General features: G+C 43.3%; 1 protein-coding gene across 1 annotated transcript in view; it reads right to left on the minus strand.

The window, feature by feature from the left end:
* The window catches only part of MYO16 (myosin XVI), a 104,978-nt gene that overhangs the window by 16,663 nt on the left and 72,769 nt on the right, over nucleotides 1-15,546 (minus strand). Inside the window, exons 28-30 of the mRNA XM_053455266.1 lie at nucleotides 10,636-10,738; nucleotides 9,800-9,896; nucleotides 8,342-8,582 (exon numbers count right to left, since the gene is read on the minus strand). Coding sequence (XP_053311241.1) covers nucleotides 8,342-8,582; nucleotides 9,800-9,896; nucleotides 10,636-10,738 — 441 coding nt within the window. The remainder of the gene's footprint in view (nucleotides 1-8,341; nucleotides 8,583-9,799; nucleotides 9,897-10,635; nucleotides 10,739-15,546) is intronic.

The raw sequence follows: 15,546 nt of genomic DNA on the forward strand, positions 1-15,546 counted from the left end.
ATTAAATATAAGGGAAAAAAAGACAATACCGCTTAACATTTCAAATGACCTAAGAGGGACACTTTTGTTTTTGTTGATGAGGGTGGGGAACTGGTTAGTGCTTTATCAAGGCAATTTTTGCTGCTTTTTGAAATGTAAATAAGTAAATATTTTTTAATAATATAGACTTAAAATAATCAAGTTCGGTAAGGTGTAGTGATGATATATGCTTATGTGGTTATAAAATATTTATATGAATGCAGTGATGATTACACTCATGGTATAAATCAGTATAAGTGGCAAGGAGACATATATCAAACATGCTTAATAAACATAAACAAATACATTAATAATGGATACATTGTGAATAATAATTCAACCGTATGAATTATACAGTATAACAATGTATTCTGTATTTATGCCATAGGCTTGTTTCTAAATGAAAAAATACAGGCAAATTTCTCATGGTTACGTGTGAAGTACAGCTCCCTCTTCGTTCCCATTTACCAATAAATTACACAAAAAATAAAACAATAAATGTATATAATTCCACCATCTGCCTGGTACTTTATCAAGAATATTGTATTCAACATTTTATGTGCCTGAACCGATAAACTATATTAGCGATCGAACAGTTGATTATTTCATAAATTTGAAATTCCCTGACAACTCACAAAAATTGTCTACTGTTGTGAAGTATATATTTTCAGATTTTTTTTTTCATCTTCAAAGATTGCAAAGTTTGCTATTATACCCTTTGTCACACAATAAAAAGGGTGGCCATTTTGTTAGATTACAATTAATTTCTTGAAACAAGAGAAGATATGACCAAGTGAAAGTGTAATTGTCATATAAATATGTATAAAATAATATGAATATAATAATGTAATCTAAACACAAACATACATTCACACATTTTGCATTGAACACCTATATCTTTCTGTGCTTAGTTTACTGCTAAAATGTTAGCAACCAGACGATACTTATGATTTAAAAAAATAAAATAAATGTGTAAACTGGAGTTTAATCATATACAGTCAGAAAAAGTTACAGACTACTTCCAATTTTGTATAGCATTGACTTACAGTTACACAAAGGACATCTAAGGTTATTCTAAGACGTTTAAACCTTGTTTGAAATATAAAGAAATGACCATGCTGCCTTAGTAACCCACCATTTAAAACTAAAACAAGATCCTTCAGCATAAAGCGCTTTACAAGGAAGCTGTGAAAGTGGATTCTTTTTGTAGAAAAGCTTTAATTGGATTTACTTTAAATTGAATGAAATGCATTAGATTTTTTCTTTACTAATTATTTTCCGAGGGTAACTTAGGAGAGCTCTCATAGCAAAGAAGAATTGTTTCATACTGTATTCATCCTATACTGAAAAAAAAACAACTAAAACTATTAAAGTCATAGTGGAAAGGATGGTCTAAATTAATTATGTCTGTGTCACGCACAGCGTAAGGTAGAACCTGTAATCAGGTAGAACAGCGTGTGCAAGTCCCAAAGACAGAACACCAGAGTCCAGTATAGAATAGCCAATGAGCAAGCCAGGGTCAGGAAGCCAGAAGTCAGGATCGTTGCAGGGTAAGCCGAGGTCAGGAAGCCAGAAGTCAGGATCGTTGCAGGGTAAGCCGAGGTCAGGAAGCCAGAAGTCAGAATAATCGTAATGTAAGCCGGAGTCAGATGCCAGGAATCAATAACAGGAACGCGTACTGGGATGACACTATACAAGATAGGTACAACCATCAGAAGGCAAGGCTGAGTGTTTCTGAGGCTCTTAAATAGGCAGAGGAAGTCCAGGCATCAATTACAGAATTCCCGCCAAAAATTCAAAGTGCCGTTACGTCACTTCCGGTTCGCGGCCATCTTGGGATTGGCAGAACGTAAAACTCTAAAAGGAGCCGTAGTACCGGCTGCGGACCGCGTGCACGCAGCAGGACCGGACCTGGCTCCAACACAGGACGACCGACGCGTGGAGCCGCGAGGTCTTCCCCTCCCTCGCGGCGGCTGAGGCTGTCTCGGAGAGGCGGGAGGTCTCCCTCTTCTCCGCGGCGGTTGCGGCTCCTGCGGCAAGGCGGGAGGTCTCCCCCTCTTCCGCGGCGCCTGCCGTGTAGAGGCGGGAGGTCTCCCTCTTTTCCGCGGCGGTTGCAGCTGCTGCGGTACGGTGGGGGGTCTCCCTCTTCTCCGTGGTGGCTGCGGTTGCCGCGGCACGGTGGAAGGTCTCCCCCTTCTTCTCGGCAGCTGCCGGGCCAGGTATGTGACAGTACCCCCCCTCGAAGGGGCGGCCACCGGACGACCCTTGGCAAGGCCAACCCGTCTCCTGGCGAGGAAGACCCGTACCAGACGAGGAGCGTTGAGACGAGCCGCGGGTACCCAGGAACGACTCTCTGGACCAAGACCTCTCCAGTGAATCAAATACTGCACACTCCCCTGCTGCCTGCGAGTAGCCAGAATCATCTGAGGACAACGCCGAAGGGAATCTGTTGCAGAGGTGCCCGCCGGTGGTGGTCTTATGGTAGTAAAGCGATTGCATACCAGAGGTTTCAGAAGGGAGACGTGGAAAACTCGAGGAATCCGAAGGGTTCGAGGTAACAAAAGTTCATACGCTACCGGATTGACCCGGCGAATTACAGGAAAGGGACCAATGAAACGTGGAGCCAACTTCATGGATGGTACCCTTAGCTTGAGATATCTGGTAGATAACCAAACCCTCTCTCCAGGCAAATAAGCAGGGGCGTGAGAACGTTTCTTATTTGCTTGACGTTCTTGTCGCCTGCCCGCGAGTCGTAGTGTCTCCTGTACAGACGACCAAGTAGCCCGGATGGCAACCAGCCTTTCTTGTAAGGCCGGAACCGTAGAGACGGGAAATGCCCCAGGGAAAGGCTGAGGATGTAAACCGTATAGGCAGTAGAACGAGGATACCCCTGTAGATTCTTGTACGGAATTGTTACGGGCAAATTCAGCAAAGGGTAGTAGATCCACCCAGTTGTCCTGGTGATTGTTAATGAACAGGCGTAGATACTGCTCCAGATGCTGGTTAGCCCTTTCAGCTGCCCCGTTAGATTGGGGATGATACGCGGACGAGAAGGCCAGAGTAATGCCCAAGGCTTTGGTGAATTCACGCCAGAAGCGTGCTATGAACTGTGAGCCTCGGTCGGAAACAATCTCGGTAGGTAGTCCATGGAGCCGGACGATCTCGCGTATAAAGACATCAGCCAATGTAGCAGCAGAAGGTAATTTCTTCAATGGAATCATGTGAGCCATCTTGGAAAAACGATCCACCACCATGAGTATGACTGTATGCCCTCTGGAGTTCGGTAAGTCGACAATGAAATCCATCGCAATGTGTGTCCATGGTGCTGAGGGGAGTGGCAGAGAATGGAGCATCCCGGCAGGCGCTCTCCTGGAGGACTTGTTAGCTGCGCACTTGGTACAGGATCGGACAAACGAAACAACGTCTTTGGCCCAACCTGGCCACCAAAAAGTTCTGGAAACGAGATCCCTTGTGCGTGCAACCCCCGGGTGTCCTGCCGTTCTGGAGCCATGGGATAAACGGAGAACTCGAGACCTGAAACGAACCGGCACGAACAGCTTGCCCGTAGGTAGAGATCCCGGAGCTTGTGACTGCAATCTGGCAATATGATCCATGAGAGGAGTAAGACAGGTAAGGTGGGTGGCAGCTAAGACCTTGGTTGCTGGTACGATATTCTCGGGTTCGTGATTCTCCTCATCAGGACAGGTGTGCATCCGCGAGAGAGCGTCGGCTTTGGCATTCTTGGAGCCCGGACGGTAGGTCAAAATGAAGGGAAACCGGGACAGGAACAGAGACCACCTGGCCTGTCGAGGGTTCAGACATTTTGCGGACTCTATATATTGTAAGTTCTTATGGTCCGTCAGGATCAAGGTTGGAACCTGTACACCCTCCAGAAGATGTCGCCATTCCTCTAAGGCCAAAATGACAGCCAAAAGTTCCTTGTTGCCGATATCATAGTTTCTCTCCGCAGGAGAAAATCTTCTAGAAAAGTAACCACACGGGTGTAGTGGCCCACTGTAAGAGGCTCGTTGAGAGAGAATAGCCCCTACCCCAGTCTCTGATGCATCTACCTCCAGGACGAAAGGTAGTCGGGGATCCGGATGTCGGAGCACCGGAGCTGTGGTAAACCTCTCCCTCAACTGATTGAACGCGGAAACAGCAGCCAGCGGCCATACCATCGTGTCGGCCCCCTTCTTAGTGAGAGCCGTTAGGGGCGCCGCGATCTTAGAATAGTCTCTGATAAAACATCTGTAGTAGTTAGCAAACCCCAAAAAACGTTGTAGTGGTTTCAGACCCACAGGTTGCGGCCAATCCCTGATAGCACGTACTTTAGCAGGGTCCATCTCAAACCCCTCCGGGGTAATGACGTATCCTAAGAATAGCACCTGGCGAACCTCGAACTCGCACTTCTCCAGCTTGGCGTAGAGCCCGTGTTGCCGTAAACGGTCTAATACTTGAGTGACCTGTGTGCGATGGGTGGAGAGGTCTGAGGAGTAAATCAAGATGTCATCGAGATAGACTACGACGAACTGTTGCAGAAAATCCCTGAGGCAATCGTTAATGAACTCCTGGAAGACAGCTGGAGCATTGCATAGCCCGAACGGCATAACCGTATACTCGTAATGTCCCGAACGTGTGTTAAATGCCGTCTTCCATTCATCGTCCTCGCGAATTCGAACAAGGTTATAAGCACCCCGCAGATCCAGCTTAGTATAGATTGTAGCTCCGCGCAGTCTGTGAAAGAGCTCGGAAATTAACGGAATGGGGTACGTGTTGCGTCTGGTGATTCTGTTTAATCCTCTGTAATCAATGCAAGGACGAAGTCCCCCATCCTTCTTTTTAACAAAGAAAAACCCTGCTCCAGCGGGTGACGTGGAGCGGCGAATAAATCCTCGACGAAGATTCTCCTCAATATACTCCTCCATGGCTTTAGTCTCTGGGACCGAAAGTGGATAGGTCCGACCCCTGGGTGGCATGGTACCAGGGAGCAGGTCAATGGGACAGTCATATGGTCGGTGTGGGGGTAATTTCTCCGCCTCCTTCTTGTTGAACACATCCGCAAAACAACGATACTGATCTGGCAACATTGAGGTTTCAATGGAGCTTAGTGTCACAGGAACAGTCTTTACAGGTGAGAGGCAGTGGTCCATACAAGTGCTACTCCAAGCCGTAATCTGGTTCGTAAACCAATCAATCGTAGGGTTGTGATTGCGCAACCATGGATACCCCAAAATGATCGGCACAGAGGGAGAGCTGATGACCAATAACTGTACTGATTCGCTGTGAACCACTCCCACCAAGAGGGTAAGAGGTGATGTGTGAAGAGTGATGTGCTCCTGAAGGAGCGGTCTCCCGTCGATAGCCTCCACAGATAACGGGTTGGGTAAGGGAAGGGTGGGAACCAGGAACCGTTTACAAAATTCAGAGTCAATAAAGTTGCCGGCGGCGCCGGAATCCAGAAAAGCCACGGTATCCACGGAGCCCCTAGCCCAGACTATTCGAACTGGAACAGTCATACGGGTGATTTTGGTCTCAGGGGATGGTCGAATCACACCTACAGTAGGTCCCCTCAGCCTACCTAGGTGCGAGCGTTTCCCGGCCTCTTTGAACAGTTCTTCAGGAAATGTCCCGAAAGGCCACAATACAGGCATAGCCCCTCCCTTCTTCTCCTGCTCTTCTCCTTTTCGGTGAGTCTAGCTGCCCCCAGCTGCATGGGTTCCTCCGCGGAGTCAGGCATAGTGGATGGGGACGGAACTTGAAAAAATTGACGCACGGTGTCCCTCGCTCCCCTCTCCTGTCGTCTTAGTCTTTCTCGTTGAGTTTGTCTTTCGCGAAGACGCAAATCCACCTGGGAGACGTACTGAATCACTGCGTCCAGGTCCGTAGGAAGGTCTCTAGCCGCAATCTCATCCTTCAGGGATTCGGATAGTCCATTAAGGAATGCGGCGACTAGTGCCTCGTTAGTCCAGTCGACCTCTGCCATCAGGGTACGGCATTCAATGGAATACTCCTGGAGAGAACGAGAACCTTGACGGATGGAGAACAGTGATGCGGATGCCGTACTCCTCCTCCCAGGAACGTCAAATACTGCGCGCAGTGTCGAGACAAACTCCGAGTAGGACCGAACTGGAGGAGCATTTCTCTCCCATAGTGGAGAGGCCCATGCCAGAGCCTTGTCGGTGAGCAAGGAAATCACATAGCCCACCTTAGCCCGTTCAGTAGGAAAGGCGTAAGGCGAAAGTTCAAAATGAATCTCACATTGATTCAGGAATCCTCGGCATGCTGCAGGCTCACCACCGTAACGTTGAGGAGGAGGTAGATGAGCAGGTACAGAATGAACAGTTGCAGGCGGAGGTGGATGGACCGCAATTGACGGAGGACCTTGTAGCGCTGGGTCGGTGCGTTGCAATAACGTCTGGAGAGCTTGGGCAAACTGATCCAGACGGTGATCCATCCCATCCAAACGATCCTCCGTGGAGCTCTGCTGTCCTACCGATGCAGGTCTCATGGTGGCCTTCTGATTCTGTCACGCACAGCGTAAGGTAGAACCTGTAATCAGGTAGAACAGCGTGTGCAAGTCCCAAAGACAGAACACCAGAGTCCAGTATAGAATAGCCAATGAGCAAGCCAGGGTCAGGAAGCCAGAAGTCAGGATCGTTGCAGGGTAAGCCGAGGTCAGGAAGCCAGAAGTCAGGATCGTTGCAGGGTAAGCCTAGGTCAGGAAGCCAGAAGTCAGAATAGTCGTAATGTAAGCCGGAGTCAGATGCCAGGAATCAATAACAGGAACGCGTACTGGGATGACACTATACAAGATAGGTACAACCATCAGAAGGCAAGGCTGAGTGTTTCTGAGGCTCTTAAATAGGCAGAGGAAGTCCAGGCATCAATTACAGAATTCCCGCCAAAAATTCAAAGTGCCGTTACGTCACTTCCGGTTCGCGGCCATCTTGGGATTGGCAGAACGTAAAACTCTAAAAGGAGCCGTAGTACCGGCTGGCGCCACTAGGTGGCGTGCAGCGGACCGCGTGCACGCAGCAGGACCGGACCTGGCTCCAACACAGGACGACCGACGCGTGGAGCCGCGAGGTCTTCCCCTCCCTCGCGGCGGCTGAGGCTGTCTCGGAGAGGCGGGAGGTCTCCCTCTTCTCCGCGGCGGTTGCGGCTCCTGCGGCAAGGCGGGAGGTCTCCCCCTCTTCCGCGGCGGCTGCCGTGTAGAGGCGGGAGGTCTCCCTCTTTTCCGCGGCGGTTGCAGCTGCTGCGGTACGGTGGGGGGTCTCCCTCTTCTCCGTGGTGGCTGCGGTTGCCGCGGCACGGTGGAAGGTCTCCCCCTTCTTCTCGGCAGCTGCCGGGCCAGGTATGTGACAGTCTGGGGCCATGTATGTTAAACTGCAAAATCTGTGCTCGAATTATAAATCCTTTTTTCTAAGAAATCTTGGCATTCTTTGAAATATAGCAGACTGGCTTTGCAGCTTAAATTTTAAAATCAATATGGTTGTGGTGCGATTAAATTAATATAGATAAAAAAAATAGCCTTGTTGTTATTTTTAGAAATATACCCTATTTTTGTGATTTGTTGGGTTGATTTTTAAGAAGGCTCCACATTCATATAATTAACAAGAGAAATATGACTATTTCAGTTCTGGTAGATGAACGCCTGGACTGGCTATCTGGAATACCGTGCAGATGCCCAATGTGCCGGCGGATGGTAGGCCCACATACTTAGTGATACCGTTACTCCAGGGGCAGATCAGTTTCAGCAGCCTGTGGCTGCCAGATGGATACCCGCAGCCTCATGCTTTGTTAGCATAAAAACATAGTGTGGAATCAAACAGAACACAGCTCCCAGGCAGCCATATTGGAAATACCCAAGAACTTGGGTACAATGTACATATACATTATTACAGAAATATTTGCTGGCGATTTCACTAACATATGCCATCCACACTTTTTTGGATGACGTGTCCACTTTCAGTACTATTTTCTCTGTGAATATAGCTGGAAGGTTTTGAAGATATCAGCTGCTCTTCATCTTGTCTACACCTCAGCCCTTGTCACACAATAAAGACAGATATTTCATTGCTACCCCCAACAGAGCAAGTTACAGCTTACATAGGGGACCATAAAACTAAGAGTCCCTTGCACTAATTTTTAATAATAAGGGTAAGCATATTTTATTATTTGCACATCATCACATATGTATCTAAATTTGAGATTCTATGACTACACTTATACACCTGATGAGTATAATATTATTTAAGTAGTGCTAGCAAAATACACAACAGACTAAGGTAGCAAACAATGAGATGTGTAGGATTCTAGTTACCTTTTGACAGCATTTTCTTTCTTAGATGATGAGTCTATGGTATTGAATGGAGACTCTCCCTCGCTTTGTGTTCCGTCTTTCTCTCGAGCAACATCAGATGCATTCTGGATAGCCAAAGAGTGGTATGCCTTTTGTCCCATAGTTTCTATACTTTCAAGAAATTCTTTCACATAGGTAATCTCATTCTGTTTCATATTTATCTTCTGGTGCAAGTGCTTGCGTGCTAAAAATCTCCTTATGACTATTAGATTAGCAAAAATTAGGAAACAGAAGAAAACATGAGAGGAAATGATCAGTAAATGTGTAAATGCAAAAAATACACTGGATTTTGTGTTTCTTGACAATAAGATGAAATAGTATGAAGTTCCTTCTGATAATACTGGAATCAAAAATGAGTGGTAACAATGGCCAACAGATTTTCAAGTGTTAGGCCATTATTCCTCCTTCATCAAACTTTACAGTAGACATTATGCATTATGGTAGGCAGTGTTTCCCTGGCAAACCGAGATTAGTTCAAAATACATGATTTATCACTCCAGAGAACGTTTCCACCCCTTCAGCCGATGCTTGGCATTGCACATAGTGATCCTCAGCTTGTGTGCACGGTAAGTGACCTACAAAGGGGGGTAGGGAGAGGGTAGATAGTGAGAAGGGGGGTAGGGAGAGGGTAGATAGTGAGAAGGGGGGTAGGGAGAGGGTAGATAGTGAGAAGGGGGTAGGGAGAGGGTATATAGTGAGAAGGGGGGTAGGGAGAAGGTAGATAGTGAGAAGGGGGGTAGGGAGAGGGTAGATAGTGAGAAGGGGGTAGGAAGAGGGTAGATAGTGAGAAGGGGGTAGGGAGAGGGTAGATAGTGGGAAGGGGGGTAGGGAGAGGGTAGATAGTGGGAAGGGGGTAGGGAGAGGGTAGATAGTGAGAAGGGGGAGAGCCCGGAGAGGGTAGATAGTAAGAATGGGAGGGTATGGAAAGGGTAGATAGTGATAAGGGGGGTAGGGAGAGGGTAGATAGTGGGAAGGGGGTAGGGAGAGGGTAGATAGTGAGAATGGGAGGGTAGGGAGAGGGTAGATAGTGAGAATGGGAGGGTAGGGAGAGGGTAGATAGTGAGAAGGGGGGTAGGGAGAGAGTAGATAGTGAGAAGGGAGGGAGAGGGGGTAGATTGGGTTGGGGGCAGGGGGGCCTTAACCTATTCTTGCACCGGGGCCCTGAGGCTTCTAGTTATGCCCCTGTCCATAATTATATTGATTTGTATTGCCAAAATAGCGTTGAATGTGGGGTAAACATCTTGTAAACCATTGAAATGTTCTTCATGTAGATGTTTGCACCAAATCTGTCCTTTATAAATATTACCATTACAAGCCAGGTTTCCATCCATAAGTACTTTATAGTAGTGGCTAAGTAACCATTACTACCATGTTCAGTACATGAATTACAAGTAGCTTTACTCAATACAAGTTTGTTACCTTTCTGGCACAGTATGATTTTCCTCTGAAGATGAAGACATGTGTCATTGAGTTGATCAGCTTGCCAGTACCTCAAAAACACTTTTCGAGCTCCTATCTGTAGTAAACACCACAAGTAAAAGTTGTTTATTTATGGGTTGGCTTCGTGGTTTGTCATATTGTTTGATGGCTTTTTTCAATACCAAATTGTTGTCTTAAGAATTCAGGTCAGTATTACTTTCAACCCAAATCTATGATTTACTTCCTCGTAATAACTACAAAAAAAATGTAGGTTTGTGTGATGGAGATGTGAATGATTTCCACTACCTTCACTTAACCACCATAAAAGAGTCTTTGCCCAGAGAGTAAATGTAAGGGTGGTTCAAAAAGAGGAGGCTGGGGAGATACACGTGCAAAGAGATGTAAAGAGGTTTTTTTATGTAAAAATCACAAAAAATAGGGTTGAGGCATACTGCCCTTGGGCCCCTCAGTTCAAGCTTGTAAAGTTAAACACAAAGATCATAGGAGATGAACTGTGAGATATTTCTAAACATAAGGAAGTAAGGAAGGTTTTCTCTACAGAGAGGGTGATAGATAGGTGGAACAAGAGCCATGCAAAAGTGGTTGTGTTTAATACAGGGAGGGAATTTAAATATTCATGGGATAGTCAGAAGGTTCTCCTGAGTATAAGACAAGACCAAGGAAACAATAAGGATTGATTCTTTACCGCAGGAATAACGGGCAGGCTAGACAGGCCAAACGTACCTTATCTGCCATTATATTTAACGTTTGTATGTTTTAGTGTAAATGCAGAATATCTTTTTCTTTTATATGTATGGACATTGATATTCACAAACCTGCCATCCTTGCTGCTTGCACTGCTCTAGAACACGACGACATTTCTCTTCAGGGGACACTTTTTGTTTTTTCCATGTTACAATTTCAGTCAAATGCTTGTACCTTAAATCAGAATAAAAATTACACGTGTTTTCCAAGGGCAAGAAAATGTGATGCTGCAAATGGGGTGCATTTAAATATTTTATAACTTCTATTGGTCTGCTAGTTTTCTGTCCCAAACCAGACTTTCATTTACTTTATTTAATCCATTAAAACTTGCTTTTTGCAATCTCACAATCTTGTACTGAGGCCCCTTACTCATCCTTACACGGCTGCCAACAGTTCTGGTTTTAGTGTTTTGTTATATCCATAATTACATCAAAATCATTCTGTGCTCTGAAAGTATTGACTAAAGCACAATTTTGTATAATTAGAAAGGTCATAAAAAACATAGTGCCATCAAAATCAATAGTGGATTTATAGATGATTGATGTTTTTACTTAAGACTTCTGTCAATATGGCCATCATCAAACCTGAATGTGATTGTTCCCAGAATGTACTGCAAGACGGCAATAAGTGCATCATACCTGTGTTCACAGGCCACACACAGAAAAAGAAAGTTTTTCATTATAACCTCTACAATTTATAGATGATTTTAATGTTCTTGCTATTCACTGATTTCAGAGCCATAGCGAGCAAAAGTGGTCTATTCAAAAGACCCTGAATGAAAGACCCCATACTAGTGAGATGTAATTATACACATCTACCTTGCATATTTTAAAATCAAGTATTTTGTTGATTTACTGTACAAAGGCCCTTGCAGATGGAAGGGTAGTGCCAGTTCACACACTACTAATCTAAAATAAATACTAATTTATTGAGAGGGAAAACACATAAAACAACAGTCATATAAACTTACAGGTATGAGGTGCATATTCTATTTGGCAACAGTTTAAACAACTAAAAGCATTCTTCTTCAAAGAACTCTTTTGATTGAGATGTAAAATATGGTTTGCCTGTTCATTTTATGGAGCCCCGCTTAGATGGTGGTATGGGTACCAGGTACTTGAAAGGTCAGATAAACATAAGGAGGCAGTTAAAAAAAAGTAATTGGATAAAGTATGGGAACACAGAGAAAAGAGAAGCACAGGATACTTAAAAAATATAGAAATGGTCACAGTAGCCATACAATTGTGATTTTATACATATTGATATATAACACCCACTTCTGGGTGAGTAGGTATTCCTCTATATTTTATATTCACTGTGCGTTCTCTGTCTTAATAAAAGTCCCATGTGAGAGACTGAAATGTTGATTTTTCACTGAAACTCATAAAGTCCCATTAAACTTTCATATGGCATCAGAGATTCTACTACCCATTCTTTAATTTTGTGGAGCATGGCTTCAGTGTTCAATTTATTTAATTGTTCTTGACTGCTAAGCCTTCCTATTACGTGTGTTGAACATCCTCGTTTTAACATATAAGCACCATGATCCCAGTGTCTGCTTACTACCTATCACCCCAGACTACAGGTTATATAAATTCTGACCTTTGGGTTGTGGTTGTAGAACATAACATGTCTTACAGACTGCACTCATGCAAAGCAGCACTTACATCATAGTTGTGGACAGCAAACTAAGGTTAAGTGGGCCAGGGTTCTAATGATACTCACAATAAATGCATTTATTAAATTAATACAAGAATTGCACAGTATCCTCAAATGTCTTCAAATGATTGTATGCATCACTTCTATCCCTGAAACAAACTGCAAAAAAATCCTACTTTGGCAGGCTGCGTTATATTTCACAATAACTGTCATGGTCTCTCTGTACTTGTGTTTTTCATTTCTAGTGTTTTATGCAGAAGACATTTGGCTAATAAAAATAGCATTTACTTCTAGACAAATGACTCTGTATACCATGTATTTCATATATTTTTTACTGATAGTATCAAACATTTTAATGTGCCGTAAATGTCTACTGACCTTAATTGAACTTATATGGCTGGCACCCAAATATGCATTCCTGCCATAATTTCTCAAAACCCAGGAAAGTAACACAGAAAACGTTGGCTGTGTCATCTGTGGGCTTTAGTAACTGGTTCTGTACAAGGTCTTGTGAAAAGTGATCCCTGCTGACCTTGTCTTGTGGAAATATTGAAATTATAAATATGATCATATGCTTAGAGCATAATAAACTACAGTGAGGCTTATTTATTTTCTAAAATTTAACTATAGAGCCATTACCTATAGATCACAGACTAGGAACACCAAATGGTGCTGTGATTCACACATAAACACTGTGTATTTTTGTAAAATAAATACTGAAAGAGTAATTACTGTGTAATATTCTTAGTGTGGCAAAGCAAAGTTATAGCACTGGAATGTTTAATACAGTTAAGTATTTATTTGGAACATAGACCGCATTTGAGTGTTTTTTTATTTGAGAAGCTGCCAGGTTCTGGTACATTTACACAGCCATGGAGGTAAAATAAAAACAAGCACATTAGAACTAGTCATATGCAAACTATCAAAACTCACGTTGAGTATCAAAAGGTAAAAACAATGGAGTCCATTCATTATAGGGTCTATTCATAACATCACTAAACTTAACCAGGTATCCCTTATGGAGTGCATTGGCAAGATGCGGCTTTATGTTTCTCCCCACTGAAACATGAGGAGAAGTCATAATTAGTGTATAAACTCACTAGGCTCCAAGGTTGCGTGAGTACAGGACCTGATTTGGGTATGTAACCAAAAATTATGGTTTCCAGGAAATGTCAGGGAAATTAGGCTGCACAACCTTTGACCCTGATCTATCTTGACCTAAGGGCATTTTGAGAAATAACACAGATTGGAGTCTTATTACATAAAACATATTTTAGATAATTTACAAAATACTTTTTTATGGTTAAATCTTAACTGGACAATCCACCTGTGTGTAATACACTTTAACAACTATTGAGTTCTTTAGAATTTTCCCAGTCTTTCCAGGAAAAATGTTTTTTCTTTGAACAATTATGAGTATGTGTTTATGGCTAACTGATTGAAAACTACCGAAGAGAAGAATCCTCTTCTCCTTTTGTGCTAGCATGTTTTAACTTATGTTGGTATGGGCGTACATAGAATATTTGGTACACGGGGCGGATGTGGCACAACCTCACACAAAATAAACAATGTTGCCAATAATATTTATTTCACAAATTTGTAAACTGTTGTTCAACTGGAAAAAAAATAGAAATAGATCTGAAAAAAATAAATTATTAACTTATTAATTAAATAAGTTTAAATAAATAACATTTACTGAACAGATATGGTACATCATAATTCCTATCACTATATACTGAGCCAGACATTGATGGTGGTACAGTGTAACTCTCATCACTATACACTGAGCTAGACATTGACGGTAATGCACCATAACCCAAATCACTGTACACTGCAGCTCTTCTTGGGCTACTTGCAATCGAAGCTTGTGGAGCAACATTTACTACATAGACACAAAGTTACTCTTTTATGGTGGCCAACAACTGTCTGTCCTGTATGTGTGTGTGGGTTCCGCTGCTCTTACCACCTATGAACAGCTGTTCCTAGACTGATGATTATGCTTGTTCAGGAAAACTATTTGTGACTGCATTTTTATCCATTTATTCATTTATTCAGTGGGTTTATTTTTATTCACTACTGCACTTTTTAACACACATACCCTGTTGTTTTGCACACATATCAAATCATAGTTTGCACATATAGTATTGCAAATTTTGCACTTTATAATGTTAATGTATTTTTAAGTCTACCCACAGTGTGTACATTATTGTAGTGATTGCACTTTATTACTTGAACTTAGTCTATCTGTAGTGTTTATATTATACACCACATAATTTATAATATAACATTAGCACATCAGTAATAAATTATAGTTATTGTTTATTAGTATTTATTATTGCTCTTTATAACATGCTCTAGATACAGATCCTGCTTCATTTTGCTATTTTCTGACAATTTTTCTATCTCACTATTGTATGTGTTCAGTGGACTCTGCGCTGGAGTTTACTTACTTCACTGTACACTAAGCCAGACATTGACCTGGTAGGCATCTGCCCCTAAAACAGCCTGCCTGTGCCACCTCTGCCCCTTGAGCAGCTTGACTGTCCCATTTCTGCCCCTAAACACTCATAAACAAATGATTATATATATTAAATAAGTGTAAAACATTTACTGGACAGTTATGGCACAGCATAACTCCTATCACTATACACTGAGCCAGACATTGATGTGGTAGGCCCCTGCACCTAAAGCAGCCTGCCTTTGCCACCGCTGCTCCTTTAGAATCCTACCTGTGCCACCTCTGCCCCTGAAACAGCCTGCCTGTGTCACCTCTGCCCCTTTAGCAACCGGCCTGTGCCACCTCTGCCCCATTAACCGTCTGCCTGTGCCACCTCTGCCCCTCAAACAGCCTGTCTGTCCCATTTCTGCCCCTAAACACTCACTCATTCATTCATTCATGCATTCTCCTATTCACTCTCTTGTAGACATCTGCTCGGGCAGCTCCCGGTCCCCTGGGCACCCCCTGACAAGTGGCAGCCGGGGCGAACTGCCCCACCTGCTCCCCCTTAGAGATGCTACTGCTTATGTTATTGTCATTTTAAATTGTCTTTATTAAATATTTTCAATATTCACTTTTACAGCACTACTGAATCTGCTGGTGCTATATAAACAAATGTAATGTAAAGTAAGTACCACCTGAGATGCATTAAACACATCTCTTACCTTTGATATACAGTCTATAAAAAATGATCTTTTGAAAGGTACCTACCAAAAGTTATTTTTTCATTTCAGTAAGTTATATACTAATATTAAATGACAACAAAATGGGGAATTTATTATTTCTGGGGACTTAAAGGTTAGCAATCAATGTGATAAAGCAATGG

Source organism: Spea bombifrons, chromosome 2, assembly GCF_027358695.1.
Source record: "Spea bombifrons isolate aSpeBom1 chromosome 2, aSpeBom1.2.pri, whole genome shotgun sequence".
Taxonomy (NCBI): Eukaryota; Metazoa; Chordata; class Amphibia; order Anura; family Pelobatidae; genus Spea; species Spea bombifrons.